General features: G+C 42.7%; 1 protein-coding gene across 4 annotated transcripts in view; it reads right to left on the bottom strand.

The window, feature by feature from the left end:
• The window catches only part of KCNIP1 (potassium voltage-gated channel interacting protein 1), a 396,149-nt gene that overhangs the window by 4,722 nt on the left and 371,974 nt on the right, over positions 1 to 19,453 (bottom strand). For 3 of the 4 annotated variants that reach the window (XM_053567052.1, XM_053567054.1, XM_053567055.1), the window contains exons 2-6: positions 7,048 to 7,172; positions 5,337 to 5,406; positions 3,874 to 3,944; positions 3,073 to 3,180; positions 81 to 185 (exon numbers count right to left, since the gene is read on the bottom strand). In XM_053567052.1, the coding sequence (XP_053423027.1) occupies positions 81 to 185; positions 3,073 to 3,180; positions 3,874 to 3,944; positions 5,337 to 5,406; positions 7,048 to 7,172 (479 nt within the window). Of the gene's footprint in view, positions 1 to 80; positions 186 to 3,072; positions 3,181 to 3,873; positions 3,945 to 5,336; positions 5,407 to 7,047; positions 7,173 to 12,812; positions 12,846 to 19,453 lie in introns of all 4 variants that reach the window. The other variant, XM_053567053.1, reaches the window with a different exon arrangement.

Here is a 19,453-nt window from a genome sequence, read left to right as displayed (position 1 = left end):
ACAAACCACTTGCTCAGAGGCTTGTGGGTTGACAGATCTAAGTTGGACTTAAAGCTCATGTGCAGGGTGTGTGCACTTACCTGAAAGAAGACGTCCACGTGCTGTCTTGGGGTGTCTTCTCTGAGCACAGGATATGTGTATTTCCCCATCATATCATAGATGGCTTTGACAATGTCAATCATCTCCTGGAGAGGGGGCAAAAAAGCACATAGTGTGGAACCATGAGGTCAAGCTCTTCTTAGATGGCAGAGTTTGGGGCTCCCTATCCCCCTTGCAACAAAAGTAATTAAAAGGACTTTCCTCAGCAGATTAAGACATTAGAAAGCTGAAGAGGCTATATTCTAAGAGCCTCCTCTTAGAAGACAGTAGAAAATTCTCTTTGCCTTCAAAACCTGTGGGTAGGTTACCTCTTTGAGGGCGTTGTCTTCAGTGACGGTGACATGTGGGGCCCCTATTCATGGACTGGAGGCAAATGAAATATTATTCTGAATTAAAGAAAATTTAGTGCTTCTAGCTTAAAGATTTAAAAATCCTCACAGGTTCAGTTACTGTTTTAAGTTAAGAAAAATGAGCCGACAGCCAAGATAATCCACAGGGCACTTGAGGTCAATGGCTCCATAGATTGGGGCACTTATTAAAAAGATCAATTCTCAAGTCTGCCCCCAAACTACTGAATCAGAACATCTCAGGAATCTCTATTTTCATCAGGGTACATGAGGAAACATTGTTCTGATCACCTGGGACCCTACTTGGGATGAGAATAACAGTGTTGGGGCTGTTTGATGTGGTGTCTGAAGATATCCAGGGCAGCCTCTATCCTGAGTTCCTTGACTGTTCCTTCTCATTCCGTGTACTTATTGTTTTATTGTTCTTTTTTTTTTACTTGTTTTAACCTATTATTAATAATGTTAGACTTACAGAAAAGTTGCAAAAATAGTACAGGTAATTCATGTATACCTTTCACCTAGTTCCCTCAAATGTTAACAACTTGCAACTTTCTCCTAACAACTTGCAATTATCTATCAAAAATGGGAAATTAACATTGCTACAAGATTATTAACTATAGTGGTTATTCAAATTTTGTCAGTTTTTTCATTCACATCTTTTTTCTCCTTAAAGATCTAACATTGCATTTATTTTTTGTGCCTCCTCTAATTTGTAAGTTTCATCCTTTCCTTGTTTTCCAGTAATTTAAAATTTTATATAAGTAGTGGTCAGTTATTTTGTACATTCTCAATTTGAGTTAGTTCTTGTGATTAGATTGAAGTCACACATTTTTGGCAAGAATCCCATAGAAATGATGTTATACCCTTCTCAGGGATGGTATTTGGGGTTGAAATGTCTAATCACTAGGAATGTTAACCTTGATGATTTAATTAAGGTGGTGTCTATCCAATGTCTACTGATCTTAGTATTTGGTAGTAGATCTTGCCTGTAAAAATTATTACTGTAGTGCTTGCCTAATGGTAATTTTATATTTCCTTTATTCCTTCTACATTTATTAATTGAATTTTTCTGCAAGAAAGAGCTGTCCCTTCTCCCCCATTTATTTATGTACTCATCTTAATATTTTCTCTTTCCTCGTACTAAAATCAACCACTTCTCCAAAGAGACTGTTTTTTTTTCTTTTTAATTGAAAAATGTTGTTTAGAAACCAAGATCTGGGTGCTAGGAGTGCTTACTGCTATAGGAGTGTCACTCTTCCAAAGTCGTCTCAACAGACAGAGCTAGGAAATAAATGTCTCTATCCATGTGTTTATTTTAAAATGTGTGCTTTTCAAGCTCTTCACATCCTCTCGGCCACTGAGGTCTTTCTTGTCTAGGTACTTTGTGTCTTTCAAAGAATATGTCCATCCAGCAGATCCCCAGTGGAATACAGGCAGGCCCCTCACTCTAGCCTTCCATCTGACTCTGCTGACCTGTCAGCCTCATCTTGTGCCATTTTTCTCCTTCATGCCTTTTCTGCAGCCATCTGGAAGCTTTTCTGTTTCTGGAACACCCGAAGCTCTGTCTTGCCCCCAGTCTCTCTAGTAGCTGTTCCTTCTGCCTGGAACACTTTCCTGGCTTTTTTGCATGATTGGTTCTAGTGTGACACCACCTCCTTACAAAGGCCTTTGCTAACCTTCCCTGAAAACCATTCTCTACTTGTTTTCTGTCCATCTCCCTACACTGCTCCTGAGCATGGGGCCTAATCTGATTGCTTCTTTATCTCTGGCACCTGCCAAACCTAACAAGTCCTTAAATGTGTGTTAAGCAAATACATGATTGAATGAATGAGGAATGAAACATGGGTAGGCTCTCGGAGCTTCAGTTTCCTCTGTCAGGAGAGAACCTTGCAAGGTTGAGGTGAAGATTAGAGATGGTATTCATACCTCCAGGGCCCAAGCCTGGCATGCAGGAGCTCAGTAAGTGGGGTGTTACCGGATGCTCAATTCAAGTTTCTGCTGAGATACCAGGACACAGTAGATACTAAAATGAGTTTTGAGATAGATCTGTGGGTATTTCACTGGCTAGAAGCACATTCTGTGAGGTTCTAAAAGTGTCAAGCAGTGAAGATTCAGAAATTATTTGTAATGATTTCTTGAAAGATTGTTATACCTTCCACCACCTGTTCTGTGGTTTTATGAGTAGACAAAATAGGTCGTGGCCAATATGATCCAGTTTTAGTCTCCTCCTACTTAAAAACTCTTTTCTCTTCTAGGTGCTGCCTGTGATTCTACCATTTCAACTTTTAGCTTTAACTTGTGGCTGCTAACTGCCAAGATGTGAGTTCCTTGGGGAAGAGTAACTCTTTACACACAAACAATTTCACCCCCTGTGCAATGTACATTAAATCTGTGTGATCCAGTGAAAATTAATCTGTTTCATTCTTTCTTGGGCCCCTGGGAACAAGGCACTGTAGGGCAATGTGGGATTTCAAAAGTGGCCTTCTTCGTATTGCCAGGGACCTGCTCTGTTAGCTCCAAAGCAGATCCTGCCTCTTTGAGACAACGTTATCTCATGACAGAGGCTGTTTTCCGTGACCTCAGGCACCTTCACGGAAGCTCTTCTGTGCCCCTGGTTTCAGCTTACCTCTTTGTTTATGTATCCATCTTTATTGATGTCATACAAATTAAATGTCCACCTTAGTTTCTCATGGACGGTTCCTCTCAGTAAAATGGACAGAGCGGTTACAAAGTCCTGAGAAGTGAAAAAGGTAGAAGTGACATTAACCACTGCGCCATCGGGTGGGCTGAAGCCGGGTGTTTGGGTCAGACGCTGGGATGCTTTTGCAGGATGGTGCCTCCCTTGTCCTCTTATTCACCTGGAGGATACGGCTGCACTCACCCAAGAGTTTCTACCTTCTGCCCGATGGCTGCCTTGGCCTGCTTTTTGGAAGGCGCCCCCTTTGGGGAGCATAGAGCTCTGTGAGACACAGGTCCACGCAGCCTCCCCTGTGGTTACCTGTCTTCCCAGAGGCAGTGTGGCCAGTGGCTGAGAGCATGGACTGTGAGAATATGCTGCCTTCGTTCAAGTCCCTCCCTTATCACTGTTAGTTGCTTGAAGTCGAGAAAGCTACCAAACACAGAGCCCTACTTTCTAGGGTTATTACGGGGATTAAATGAGTTAATATACACAAGCAGTAAGTTCAGAGGCTGCCACATGGTAAGCAGCGTGCATGTGATTATCAGCCCCTGAGACTCTGAGTTTCTAAAGGGCAAGGGAAGTTGCTTCTTCTCTCCATGTTCAGGAAACACATGTTCAATGAATAATGGTTTCTGTGTCTTGACTGAGAGCATTGGATAATCCAACACTTCCCCCAGTGCCCCAAGATCTAGAGGAGAGGTAAAGTAGAACAGGGGACCCAACAGTAGACACAAGAGACTGGTGTACCTCGAACTTCACAGAGCCTGTCTGGGTGGTGTCAAAGGCGTTGAAGAGGTAATGGGCATACGTGCTGGCATCTGCAAGGCAGGAAGGGAAGGCAGGTTAAGGGGGTTCTGGGGGGGGTTAGACAACTTCTAACAGAGGTAGGGCCTCAATATGAAAGAGAGGAGGGGGCGCTGGGCTGGCAGAGAGGAGAAAATCATGGGATGGGACCTGTTTGTTCAACTCCTGGAATTTGGGTGGGAAATGAATTCAGCAAGCAGCCAGATGGGCCTTTGCCTGTCCATCTAGCCATCCTGAGAGAACGACTCTCCTGCTGGTCTGTGCATGGCATCTGGTGATGAATGAGGTGCTGACTGCATGAAGATGTTCTTTTGAGTGGCAGTGCAATACCACAGGCTGAGCACTCACTTGGGAGCAGACAGACCTGGGCTCAGATGGCTGTGTGACCATAGGTATTGAAGACAACCTCTCTGAGCTTTCCTTTCGCATCTCTGTACAGTGAAATGTAGCAAGACTTATCTCTTGAAATTTTTGAAAAAGTATATTAAACTAGAGCTGTACCTGGCACATAGTGAAAACACGATAAAGAGTGACTCAGGTGAGTTCAGTAAACTGTGATGCTGGGGCCTGCAAGGGGTGAAACTCTCCCCCAACATGGGAGGGGCCCTGCACTGGGTCCCACACCTAGGAAGGTATGTCAGCTGTCAAAGAGGCCCGTGAGAAACAGGGCCCAGGAAACGGTGGGGGCATTTGGATCTCTGTTTTGTTAGGACCCAGGGAAGGAGTCCTGTAGGAAATAGCTCTTGGGGACAAAATGCAAGGTGGCATGTGACACGTGGAGGCCACAGTAAGAGCCACTTATGTGGTTCCAGGCCCATGAGGCTGAGCTGATTCCAGCAGGAGTCATGCAGGGCAACAGAGCAGGTGCTATGGGCCTGGCACTCCTGACCTGGCTTCACAAGCACAACTTCACGCTCCCTGCCTCTTTTTGGATTCATTAACTTTTATAGCTCCTGATATTTCCTAAAGTTCTTTTTCAAAATTCTGCTTGCCTTAGCTATTGTAAGGACAAGAATGGAAAGTGTCCTGTACAATGGTGGAGCCAACATTGCAAAGTTTTGCCTCAGACACTTATGAGAGCTACTCGCTAGCTGTATGATCTTGAATAAATTGCTTTACTTCTCCGAAATTCATTCACCCCATCTGGGATCACAAGGCGTGGTTTCTAGAGCTATTGTGAGACTTTACGAAATTGCATTATCTGTTTTTCTTCCCCTCCCGGAGTGAGTCTGGGAGGGGAAGAGCTCTTTTCTGGTAAGGTTTTAGAGAATTCCACACCCCATGATAAGAGAGGCGTCCCCCTCTGAGGTCTTCCCTACCTCCAGGATGAGGCAGAGTTGACTTGAGGAAGGGAAGGCTGGCACTGCAGAGGGTTCTGGGCAGGATGTTTTCAAGGTCAGACTCACCTCCATGAGGGAAAAACTGAGCATAGATCTGCTTGAATGTTTCTTCATTGACCACACCACTGGGGCATTCCTGTGGGAAGGGGAGAGAGAGTCAGCGGGAGGAGTGTGAGGGCCCCGGCTACAGAAGATGGGACCCACCCTGGGGTTTAGGGCTGCTTGTCATCCCTGGTGGGCAGGGACTGGCCTAGGATCTGTGCATTGTCAGGTCTCCAAGGCCAGGAGCAGCCACCTCAGGACTGAAGCTGCCCTGAGAGGTGCTGGGACACCATCAGAGAACTGTGAGGTGGAAAGAGTCTGGGCTTTGGGATTAGAAAGACCTGGGCTTGGATCCTGACTGAGCTGATACAAAGCTCTGTGACCTTGGCCAAGTTGGTCTCCTATCCTCAGTATCCTTACCTGTAAAATGGGGTAGCAGCACCTTCCTGACAAGGCAGCTGCGAGGTTTGATATGTGAGTCCGTGTTAGGCGGTACTGAGTCTGTGGTAACTCATGCTAGCTGCGTACTGAGTTCAGGGTAAACCCAAGCAGCGTCAATTCCTTTTCTCTCTCTCTTTTGAGACCGAATCTCAAGCTGTCACCCTGGGTAGAGTGCAGTGATGTCATAGATCACAGCAACGTCCAACTTGGGCTCAAGCGATCCTCTTGCCTCAGTTTTTCTATTTTTAGTAAAGACGGGGTCTGACTTTTTTTTTTCTCAGACTGGTCTCGAATTCATGAGCTCAAGCAATCCACCCGCCTCAGCCTCCCAGAGTGCTAGGATTACACCACACCTGGCCTCAATTCCTTCTCTTTTTTGAATGCTGCTCCCTCTCCACCCAGTCCTGTCCAGGCTACTTCCAATAGAGCCCTGCTCCAACCCAGATGCCCTCTGCCAACATGGCCTCCTCACAATGGTAGGAAACCAGGCACATGGCCAGTGCAGTCTGCTGTGTAGGGCAGAGGCAGCCCAGCTCTTGCCAGATAACTCACAGGAGGCTTTTGAATCCCTACCGTCACTTTGGAGAACACTGAGACTGTTGTCAGTTTAGAGTCAGCAGACTGCCCTGGGGGAGGGGAAGCAGAAGCAGCTCCCTCTACTCCACTCCAGGATTTGGAATTAGATGGCACTGTAATAGTTAAGCTTAAAAATAATTAATATCTTGGGTAGGAGAGCTCCACACCGCCCTGAGAAGACAGGAATGTGCTCATGTATATGAGGCAAGAGCGAACCCCGCCCTCTGATTCCACCTTTGAGTATAATTTGGCTTCTGCATAGCTCACAGGAAGAGAGGGGCCCAGGGGACAGGGCTGTCTGGTCCCAGTGTCAGTTCTAATTTCCCTTGGGAAATTAATACCCTGACATTCAGGCTTACACATTAATCTCCATGAGCTTGGTTAGCGTAAGTTAGCAGATCTAAATCCTATCATTTCCCAGCAAGATGGAAAGTGTGAATGTGTGAAGAATGCAGGCTAAAACCTGGGCCGAGGGGATTCCTCCAAAGTCACCCCACCCTGTGAAGTGTCTGGGCAGTGAGCCAACTTCCTGTCTCCTGAGACCGCCTTGTTCTCTCCTGTAACATGCATTCCAGCCATGTGATCTCAGCTCATGTCCCTGTCCTCAGACAACCACATGCATGAGAAACTCCCTTATGAACAACTCCCTTGGGACTGGGAGAGTGAGACTCAAGTGGGAAATCATATTCAGGATCTTCAGAACCTATGGGAGTCTTACATTTTTGAAGCCTCGATAAAGGACTTGTAGTTCCCTCTTAGTGAAGTTGGTCTGGGCCTCAAGCTGCTCCAGTCCCTCGGGCCGATGGCAAACCATGGTCATCTCCAACTCATCTTCAATCTTATCTGGAACCAGAGGAGATGGCATTGGAGTGGTTGATCTCAGGGGTCACTCTTGTCTGACAGTAGTCTGGGTTGCCAAAGAGTGGTGTCATGACCCAAGACTTAGGGTTGTGGGCTGGGGTGGCACTGCCTGTGGCCTTCCTGCCTTGAACCCTACTTTGCTGCAAGTCAGTGAGCCCACCCCATACTGCAGGTGTGTTGGACACTGTAGAGAGAGGGAGCGTTGGAGATAAACATGTTCCAAGTAGAGATGAAGGCAGAAATGCCCGAAGTAATTCCACATGAAAACATTTCCCAGGCTTTCAGAATAATCTGTGTATTCATGTTACCCCTTGAACATTCTGAATATTCCAGAAACACAGGTAAGGGAGCAGAATGATAAACACCCTCCAAACAGCAAAGGGAAGTGAATATATTTAAAAAATAGGGTACACATTCACCATTTGGGCCAAAAAGGGAAAGGTTAGAATAATTTAGCAAAAATTTCAAGTTATAGTGTGTGAAATATTAATTATAAAAGTTTGAATGCATTTACAGTATCTTATTGAGTATAAAAAAGTTCAATTTAAAGGATGAGACTGTTGAATATCCTTAAATACTAGGAAGATGACTTAAAAGGGAGCTACTTTGTATAAAGCATTTGAAGAGTTCTGAAACTAGTTGTTATAAGCAGTAGTTTAAGTATGCCTCGCATACGTACTATAACGTAATATAATCTTGCACTAGTTATTTAGAAAGTGTCTATCAATTAAGGTAAGGAATCTGCCCATCTCCCGTGGAAGGATTACCTAGTCCACATCAGTGTGATTTTCAACATTTTACCATTACAGAGGGGTAAGTGAATGTCTTCCTCTGGGCTCTGCTAAAATGCTTTCCATAAATTTATTCTAATCAAGAATCAATTGCTAACTTCCTCTGCCTGTTGTTGTCATGCAGACATTACCAAATCCATATATTGAAGGACTGTAAATCTGGGCTGGTAAGAATAGTAATGAGATAGGCAGGCTGCTTGCCCCACCCCACGACAATCCAATCCCTAGCTGAATTTCTACACTGGAGAAAAAGGTAAACAGGTATATTAAACTGTGTGCATTTCTCTAATTTCTCAAATCACTGTTGTTCTCTGCACCACATTTTCTCTCCAATGTCACTTTCCCCTTTGAGACTTTGATTCCAATATAAAAGGAATCCAACAAATTAAGTTTGTATCTTGTACATAGCCCCAAAGGTAATGAATGGTTGTGTGAGGCTCCAGTAACTTGGTAACAATTCTAATTGTCATCTCTCTTCTGTGCTGGGCAATACATAGCACCTTATTCTGCTGAGAGCAAGGCAGGTGATTCAATATAAAGAAGATACTATTTCTATCACATAGCAACAAGTGGCCAATTTCCTCCTAATTCACAACTCTCAAAGAGCCTTCAATTATTCTTATGTTTGTAGCTAAGGAGTTAAATAGCAGTTCTCTAAATACTGAAGCATTTCTATATAAATCAAAGGGCTGATTCTAAAAAAAAGGAAAGAGAGAGAAAAGGAAAAACAATCATATAAGACCAATTCAGAAAGCTCATGTGTATTTTTAACTCATTTTAAAATAGAAGTCAATTGTTGGTTTAACTCTCTTAGCACTGAATTTAACAGCAGTTGTATTTTTTTTCAATGTACATATATTTAACTGTGCATATATTTTGAAGAAACTTTTACATCCTTCCCATTTTTCCTAAGGTGTTCTTGGGTGCCGACACATGGCCCCTTAAAGAAAGAAGAAGCAGAAATCATTATTAAAATGTAAATAAAGAAAAAGAAAAGATTGTATTTTTGGAATAAATGATGTACTTTTTAAGCCATCCAGCATACTGTTTCAGGTTCATCTTATCCAGAAATATAAAAGAATTTTTTTTCAGTATTGTCTTATTCTTTAATCTTCATGTCACTGAATTCCTCCCAAGCTCAGAGAAAATATTTTGCAAAAGTTTGAGAGAATCTTCCTGATGCAGAAACAGCCACTTGTTTCCCATCGCTTTTGTAAAAAATGCACTAAGTAATTATTGAGACACCAACTATTAAACCCACTTCATTAAGGTGGAAGCAGGCTTGATTAATAAATGATTTGTTTGCTGTCTGGACAGTAGAATCAATTTCCACATGAAACAGATTCTGTAAAGTTTGAATATTGGATGTTGACTACCAAGTTTTTATTTTGTTTTGCTTTTTCATTATCCACTAATTAATTGTCAGGATGTGCCAACATCAATTACAGAAGGAAATTCACCTCTTAGGGGCTCAACCTGTTGGTAAGTAGACTGCCTGTAGATATTGGGGGTTTAAACTAGTGACTCTCAATTTTTTTAACTGTATTTTATAGTAAGGACTATAATTTACATCACAATCCTGTATATGCTCATACATATGAGCAAAAATTTCATGAAATAAAACTGTCCTGAATGAGAGATATATTTTAATATTAGTTTTAAAGTATTCCTTTGGAAACCCTTACTGGCTGTGACCTTCATGTGTCATGGTTTTTGATGAAAAATACTGATTTAATGTGTCTGCAGGGGTGGCGATCGTGTAGGGGGACCCACATTTGGTACCACATTTCTTTCTCTCTTTTCAGCTCTTTCTTCCCTTTCTTTGTAAGCCTGGAGCCACTGTAAATACATTCAGAAGACACTTCAGAGGTGGCTGCAGTGATTTTAACATTCCTCCTATTGCCCCTCAGGGATTCCCCAGATGCTGCCCAGGTGGCCCCGGTAAAGGAAGGAGAGCGACCCAGCTCCCCGATGGGAGGAGAAAAAACAGAACGAACATGTGGGAGCCTCCTTGACAGTTTCTTCTGGGATCTGTTAAGAGTCTCCAATGCCAAATGTTGCTTGTTATGAAAAATAATGAGGAGCCACACAACAGAATAAATTAAGATACATTCTGTTTGTAAACTACTTTTAAGTAAAAGGTCCTCAAGCCCATTGTCCCATAACCTTGTGTGTGCTGGGGAGTGAGGGGACCCTCACCATCTGAGGGGCCCTGGCCATCTGAGATGAGCACAATGGGTGTCCTAAGGGACGATGTGATTTTCTAGGTAGGAGTTCCTCACACAGTGATGAATCTCCATTACTGGGGGTAAAGCTAGACAGCATAATCAACCTCAGAGGAAACTACACAAGAAATTCTCAAACTAAATAGTAGATGATTCAGATTAAGTGATTCCCTAATGTTTTGGGACCACAAACTCTTCAAAGTGTGGAATGAAAGCTTCAGACCTTCTCAGAAAAAAAAAAATGCACGGTCAGGGCATTTTTGCCATATGATCATGTATCACTTAACAATGGGGACACATTCTGAGAAACGTGTCATTAGGCAATTTTGTCATTGGGGAACATCACAGAGTGTACTTACATGAACCTAAGTGGTACAGCCTACTATACACCTGGGCTGTATGGTACGGCCTATCGCTCCCACACTACACATCTGCACAGCACGTGACTGCCTGAATGCGATAGGCATTGTGACCCAGTGATAAGTATCTGTATTTCTAAACATATCTAAACATAGAAAGGTACAGTAAATATACAGTATAGAAGATGACGAATAGTACATCTATGTGGGGCACTTACCAGGAGTGGAGCTTGCAGGGCTGGGAGTTGCTCTGAGTGAGTCAGTGAGTGAGGGGTGAGTGAGTGTGCAGGCTTTGTTACTTGCGCTCCTGCAGACTTTATAAACACTGTACACCTGGGCTACACTACAGTCATAAAAAGCATTAACCTGAGGTTACCGGAACATTTTTACCTTATACACTTTTTCATTTTTAAAATTTTTGGCTTTTTAAATATAATAGCTTAAAAGCATGAACACACTATCCAGCTGTGCACAAATATTTTCTTTATCTTTACCTTTATTATTTTATAAGCTTTTTCATGTTAAAGTATTTTACTTTTTTAGCAACATTTTCAACTTTTTTGCTGAAAATTAAGACATAAACATACATGGTAGCCTAAGCCAACCCAGGGACAAAATTATTAAGCTATCACCAGGTGACAGGAAATTTTTGGCCCTATTATAATCTTATGGGACCACCATTGTATTAATAATGTTCTATTGTTGACCAAAACGTCTTTATGCAGTACATAACCGCACTTTCAGTGAGTTTCTACATATTTTATTTTATTTATTTATTTTTGAGACCGAGTCTCACTATGTCACCCTCGGTAGAGTGCTGTGGTATCACAGCTCACAGCAACCTCTAACTCTTGGGCTCAAGTGATTCTCTTGCCTCAGCCTCCCAAGTAGCTGGGACTACAGGTGCCTGCCACAAAGCCTGGCTAATTTTTGTTGCAATTGTCATTGTTGTTTAGCTGGCTTGGACCAGGTTTGAACCCATCAGCCTCAGTGTATGTGCCTGGTGCCATAACCACCAAGCTACAGGCACCAAGCCAGAGTTCCCGCATATTTCAAGCACACTGAGCCCATGCTAAGGTCTTCTAGCACAGGAGATCTCTTCTAAACTCCATCAGTGACTGGCTGGCTTTGTCTAAGTTCTGGGTCACGTAGGCAATTGGTGACAGAGCTGGACATAGAATCTAGGCAGTCCAGTCCTCTACCATCAGATTTGGTTTTCATGTGCCCCCCACAGTGCCTTCTGCTTCTCTTGGGCACTAACTGCAAACTGGCTTGTAGCCAATCTTGCAATAATTCTGCTGCTGACAAGTTCTGTGCCCAGGTACAAGTTAGACAGACTATGAGCAGTAGGAGCACCCATTGAGCTGTCTCCTCTGTCAGCCTCAGGACCATGGCCATCTCCTTCTCCCTGGACTGGAAACAGCTTCTCCACTATGTCTGGATTGGGCTCATCTAGTTTTGAGGTTACAAAATAGTGACCTTTGGGCTAGAATGCAGTCCCAAGATAGGTCTTGTTTGACTTATAAAGTGTTTTAATTAATTGGGAATTAGGCGCCCATGTTTAAAGATGAGAGATTCCTACACAAATTGGATTTCTGATTTCTCCTGGAAAATGGGATTATCTGACAACTTTGGTCTCAAATTCTCACAAGGCAACGGCCCACTAGAGCTGCGCAGGGCTGTTTCCTCTGGGCAGCTGTAGTGTCTAGGGCTCCTGTTGTAACTCGTGAATGCTACCTGCCTGGCACCACAGGCATCTGTACCCGCATCTCCTCCCACTCACCTACCTTTTTCTTACCTCACACCACACCGCCTACTCCCTCACCATCTGCTTATTTAAACACATTCCACTCTGTTGCACAAAAGACTTGAAGCTGATTATAGGAAATAAATATAATAAAATAACAAGAGATAAAGTAATAGGAACAACTGCCTCAGAAAATGTGGATTAGATTAGGAGGTTAAGACCATGGGGGAAACAAGAACAGAGGAATTCAGGAGATTTGTTTGAAGAACTTCCAATACTCGAACCACAAAAAAATTAGGTAGCAAAGCTTTTCCTATAGCTTATCTTGAAAAGAACATTTCTAACTGTTTCTATATAGGTGGGGTTTGCTAACAAAAAGCACCAAAATTTGCTGAGTGAAAAGACTAATTAGAGAATATATACTTGATTTAGAAGCTCTTCATTTGCAAATCATGTGATCACAGTCATTAACTTAGTTTAAACTTTTTTTTTTTTTTTACCTCTCTGATACTGGTAATACCACCAGGCGATGTCTAGGAAAAAGTGAGAAAACATTTTACCAAATCCATTCATCAAAGAAACAAAACACACTTTTATTGTGGATAGAGAGGCCTCTAAGGACATCCAGGTCACTTCCAGGTTGACATATGTGAAGAGGCCTCGCAGTAGCAGAGCTAGGGCTGAGCTCCCTGTCCTTTTCCCATGGCCAGAACAGGCAAGAGCAATGGGTTACCTCTCAGTGGCCATGGCTCCTAGCAGGGGGCTCGCTGAGCATGCCCTCAGCCATGCAGTCATGCAGCCTGCAGAAATGGGATGGTGCATGGCAAAGATGCATAGGTGTGGATGGGTCCTTGAAATACCTGCATATTTAACTGAAGAGTGGCTTCATTTTTGCCTCCACAATCAGGAGGCCCCCAATACCCCTTTCTGTTTCTTTGTGATTTGAAGTTACAAATCTTACAGGATTACTTATTCACTCATTCAACTACTATTGATGAATATATCAGTGAATGTATTATATATATCAGTGAATAAAACAACTCTGTTCCCTGCTCTTACTGTAAGTTTTTGCTTCTGTCTTCCCTTCTTAAGCTTAAAGCAATTCAGATGCAGAGAAGGAAAAGGGCAGTTGAGGAAGAGTATTAGCACATAGGACGTGTGGCAGAGTGGATGCAGGCCAAGTCCCCTGTTATGCCAAATATAAAACACAAGACAAAACAGCAGAGCTGGGAAGCCATCCAGGACACAGTGGACTTGAGTGGGCTTACATTCCCAGGGAACTCAGTCAGATGTTGGCTTGGTCTTTTGGGGTCTACTTGATGGTTAGTCTGGCCCTCCTCTGTAGGATCTTCTTTGAACTTTCTGTCTTGCCAACACCTTGACCAAGAGGGTGAAAGGCCTCCCAGCCACCATTGGAAGTGAGTTTTACTCTTTGCCCCCAATCTGCAACCTTGGACAGAGGAGCTTACGTTCCAAATGCTCCTGTAGGTAGTAGTGTAGGTGAATATCCACGTAAGTCTTTTTACTCTTGTCTCCTATCCTAAGTTGTGTCCTATAGGAGAAACTTATTTTGATGAATTAATTTGCCCCTTTTATCAGTTGGGTGATATTTGTATTTACTTATTTATTTTTGCTAATAGACGTTATTTTTGAGCTATTTTAGGTTTATAGAAAAATTGTGGTCACCAGGTGAGAGGAAGAGGGGTCTGAACTTTTCCCGCGCGTGGATTATTGGTGTGGACGGACAGCGGGAGACACTCAGTGAATTGGCGGATTGCTGTATATGAGGGGTAATTTAAAAACCATGGACTCTGTTGTAGAGATTTTTTCCTGTTTGGCAGTGCTGGCCGGCAGGCCCCTCCCTTACGGAGGATGGCAGCTTGCAATTACTGGCAAAACTCAATTGACGAAAACTTATTCCTGAGCTGAGGGTGGCACCTGAAAGGAGAGCCACTCAAAACCACAGGGAGCTTGGCAACCCAATGGAAAATTGAAGGGAAGGGATCTCACCTGGGAAACAGACATTTTGAACTATCCGAGGCGGAAGCCTTCCCCTAGAACAACAGCAGTGATTAAACAGACTGGAGCATTCCTGGTGGGGAATGTTGGAGGGGGCTGGCAGTTCAGGCTGCGTGGCAGACAGGTGGGTGGCTGGACTCAAAAGTCCCGATTCAAAAGGGAGACTCTGAATCACAATACTGAGAATAATGTCCCTGAGCACTCCAGCCGCGGGATCCACCAGCAGCCAACACCGTCTCCCACAGCCGATTGCAGTCGCCAGTTTGCAGGAGAACGTAGGAGCAGAGTGGAAAGATTTGTGAAGCGTGAACTCCTGCACTGAGTTGGGAGGTCGGATAGGAGTGCCGTCTGGAACAGAGCAGCTGAGGTTGCACAATAGGTGACAAACTTTCACAGAAACTCCAAAATGGCAATCGGCCAGGTAGGGTGGTTACCGTGGTAACAGTATAAACTGTGAATCAGGTACAAGCCTGGGAACCACTCACAGCGCCACCTGGTGTCCAGAAAGTATATTGCATTATAAATATATTCCTACGAAAGCTGATCCCTACATCACACATGTAATGTATATTTCTACATATATACAAGAATAATATTTTTGTGGTTGGTGCCATTCTTTTTGTTTTTTTTTTGTTCTGTTTTTTCCTCACCATTTTCTTGCAGGAGCTATTGTTAATTTATTATTATTTTTTATAGATATATTTTTTATTTCTTTTTTTCTATTTTTAATTTCTCCTTTCTTCTTTTTTAACTTTTTTATGAACACCATGTTTTTTCTTTTTTTCAATTATTTTATGATTAGCACTATTTTTATTGTACTTGTTTTTTGTTGTTGTTGTTGTGGGTGTTGTCTGTAAGTCTATGTGTCTCTGTCTGTTTGTGCATCTATGGGCTCATGTGCCTGGTAGCCTTTGTATCTGTTTATTTGCTCATTTTGTCTCAATGAGTTTGGTGTTATGACTTGCAATTCTGAGCTCCCAGCATTCCCCTCCACTCTCACTCTGAGGTCTGGAAGTCTGTTTCCCAGGAGTCCAGATTCTTGGGTGATTTCTCCAGGGATGTGGACAGGACCTGGACTGCAGCTGGTCAGTGCTGATTCTGCAACACGGGAGTGAGGAGACGATGGTTGGCTGAGAGGGAATCATGCCAGAGTGGCAGTGCCCTGAGGCGCAGAGCAGCAGCCGTCTTTAGCAACAACAAGGCCCACTCTCCGATATCGTGAGTAAAGAGTTTGCCTGAGGCGGTACTGGTGTGGGTGGAACGTGGGGACTAGAAAATGCACATGCAGAGCCAGGAAACTCCCAGGGCAGAGCTGACCCAGAGGACCACTTTACTGAGCCTAAGATGCACCCAGCCCTCAGGGGACCATCAGCCTATAGACAAAGGAGAACAGGAGGCTAGAGCTGACTGCTAATCTTGCTGTGAAAACAAACCTGCAGGAGTAAAGACAAGGCCTGAGGCACAGGTTCTGGGAACTCAAATCAGCCCCTCTTCTGCAGAGGAATTTAGCAGGGACAGAAACAAACTCCCACAAGGTTGTTCTGTTCTGCCAGTAAAATCAATAAAGGACGGGGCTGGAACTGAGTGAACACACCCCAGCCTCCATCAAGCGCCCGAGGTTGACAGGCCTCACTGCCCCCTGCTGGATAGAGGCAGAGAGCAGTGGCCTGGCTGAGCAGATATAGACTTCCTTGTGATTTAGGCAGGTGCGAACCTCTGGAATATCTGCTTACTGGAGACAACTAACTGGGTCACAGCCCTGTGGGGCTAGCAGTGACTGGGTGTGACAGAGCTGCAAGGTGGTGAAGGAGGTATCAACCTTCCCAGACTAATCTGTTTGCTGGGCGGGTCCTCCGAACTTCACAGAGCACCAGAGCAAGTAATATTTGAGTTGTCACCAGACCCCTGCATTCCAGTTGCCAGAGACCTTTTAAACTCTCCCACCTGAGACAGGTGCTGACTGAGACAATTGATTTGGACCTTTGAACTGAGCCAATCACCTGAGGACTATTCAAGTGGTGCCCTGGGTGTGTGATTGTAGAAAGGTTTGATTTTCCTTTCCCAATTGTTGCCTGTGGGAGCGGGGTGACTTAATTGCTGGTATTTCTCCACAGCTGATACTTCACTAGGGGCGAACAGAGTAACTGTTTCACTAGGGGTGAACAGAGACCAGCTGAACACAAGACAGAACCAGTTAGCCCCACCACATCAAATAGGTCCCCAACATCTCAGGCCATAGCACTGCATGGGTCCTCAACAAGACTCCAGGGGAAAAATCAAACTGTGTAAAGTAAACGTGGAGCGCAATCAGCAGAAAAACTCTGATAACATGAATAACCAGAATAGATCAACCCCCCCCAAGGAAAGATATGACAGATATAACTGAAGATGCCATTCATAAACAGTTGGCCGAGATGTCAGGAATCAAATTCAGAATTTGGATTGCAAAGAAGATTAATAGAATGGAGGAAAATTTGGAATTAGAAATCCGAAGAGCAATTCAAAAGTCGGAATTAGAAATTCGAGGAGAAATTCAAAAATAGTCTCAAGAATTTAATGAATTTAAAGACAAAGCCACCAAAGATTTTGATGCACTGAAGCAAGAATTTGCAGCCCTCAAAGATCTGAAAAATACAGTAGAATCCCTCAGTAACAGAGTGGAGCAGGCAGAAGAAAGGATTTCTGACATTGAAGACAAGGCGTTTGAATGCTCCCAAATTCTCAAAGAAGAAGAGAAATGGAAAGCAAAAAGGGATCATTCTCTCAGAGAGCTGTGGGATAATTTGAAGAAGGCTAATATCCACCTCATTGGAATCCCTGAAAGTGATTACGTGGCCTTGCAAGGCACAGAGGCCCTTCTCCATGAAATTATGAAAGAGAATTTCCCAGATATGTCAAGAGATTCTGAAATCCAGATAGCAGACAGTTTCAGAACCCTAGCATGACTCAGTCCGAATAAGACATCCCCCAGGCATATCATAATTAACTTCACTAGTGTCAATATGAAGGAGAAAATTCTAAAAGCAGCTAGATGCAAGAAATCTATTACCTACAAAGGGAAGAATATTAGAATGACTGCAGATCTCTCTGCTGAAACCTTTCAAGTGAGAAGAGGGTGGTCATTGACTTTTAATCTCCTAAAACAAAATAACTTTCAACCCCGGATCCTGTATCCAGCTAAACTGAGTTTCATTTATGATAGAGAAATTAAATAGTTTAATGACATTCATATGTTGAAGAAATTTGCCATAACCAAACCAGTTCTCCAGGATATCCTCAGACCTATCCTCCATAATGACCACCCCAATTCTCTACCACAAAAATAAACTCACTCAGAAACTTTGGAACTTGGATCAAACTCCAACTTCCACAATGGCAAAAGGATTAAAATTGTCCATTGGACTTTCAAAAAAGTTGATACCCAAAATTTTACCAGACCTATCAATATTCTCAATTAATGTGAATGGCTTAAACTGTCCTCCTAAGAGGCACAGGTTAGCTGACTGGATACAAAAACTTAGGCCAGATATTTGCTGCATACAAGAGTCACATCTTACCTTAAAAGATAAATACAGACTCAGGGTGAAAGGATGGTCATCCATATTTCAGGCAAATGGTAATCAGAAAAAAGCAGGTGTTGCAATTCTATTTGCTGACACAATAGACTTTAAACAAACAAAAGTAAAGAAAGATAAGAATGGTCACTACATATTTGTTAAGGATAATACTCAATATGATGAGATTTCAATTATGAATATTTATGCACCCAACCAGAATATGCCTTGATTTATAAGAGAAACTCTAACAGACATGAGCAACTTGATTTCCTCCAGCTTCATAATAGTCGGAGATTTCAACACTCCTTTGGCAGTGCTGGATAGGTCCTCCAAAAAGAATCTGAGGAAAGAAATTTTAGATTTAAAACTAACCATCCAACATTTGGATTTAGCAGACATCTACAGAACATTTCATCCCAACAAAACTGAATACACATACTTCTCCTCAGCCCATGGAACATACTCCAAAATCGATCACATCTTAGGTCACAAGTCTAACCTCAGTACATTTAAAGGAAGAGAAATTATTCCTTGCATCCTCTCGGACAACCATGGAATAAAAGTTGAACTTAGTAACAACAGGAATCTTCACAGTCATACAAAAACATGGAAGTTAAATAAACTTATGCTCAGTGATAGCTGGGTCAGAGATGAGATTAAGAAGGAAATCGCCAAACTTTTGGAACAAAATGACAATGAAGACATGAATTATCAGAACCTTTGGGATACTGCAAAGGCAGTCCTAACAGGGAAATTTATAGCACTGCAAGCCTTCCTCAAGAGAACAGAAAAAGAGGAAGTTAACAACTTAATGGGACATCTCAAGCAACTGGAAAAGGAAGAACATTCCAACCCCAAACACAGTAGAAGAAAAGAAATAACCAAAATTAGAGCAGAATTAAATGAAATTGAAAACAAAAGAATTATACCACAGATGAATAAATAAAAAGTTGGTTTTTTGAAAAGGTCAATAATGTAGATAAAACTTTGGCTAACCTAACTAGAAAAAAAGATTAAAATCTCTAATTTCATCAATCAGAAACGACAAAGACAAAATAACAACAGACTCCTCAGAAATTCAAAAAATCCTTAATGAATATACGAAGAAACTTTATTCTCAGAAATATGAAAATCTGAAGGAAATTGACCAATACTTGGAAGCACATCACCTTCCAAGACTTAGCCAGAATCAAGTGGAAATGTTGAACATGCCAATATCAAGTTCTGAAACAGCATCAACCATACGAGATCTCCCTAAAAAGAAAAGCCCAGGACCAGATGCCTTCAAGTCAGAATTCTACCAGACCTTTAAAGAGGAACTAGTACCTGTATTACTCAACCTGTTTCAAAATGTAGAAAAAGAAGGAAGACTACCCAACATGTTCCATGAAGCAAACATCACCCTGATCCCCAAACCAGGAAAAGACCCAACAAGAAAAGAAAATTATAGACCAATATCACTAATGAATATAGATGCAAAAATATTCAACAAGATCCTAACAAACAGAATCCAGCAACACATCAAACAAATTAATTATACATCATGATCAAGTCGGTTTTATCCC

Source organism: Nycticebus coucang, chromosome 17, assembly GCF_027406575.1.
Source record: "Nycticebus coucang isolate mNycCou1 chromosome 17, mNycCou1.pri, whole genome shotgun sequence".
NCBI classification, from domain to species: Eukaryota; Metazoa; Chordata; class Mammalia; order Primates; family Lorisidae; genus Nycticebus; species Nycticebus coucang.
Note: the sequence above shows the minus strand (reverse complement) of the source record. Positions and strands in the feature narration are given on the sequence as shown.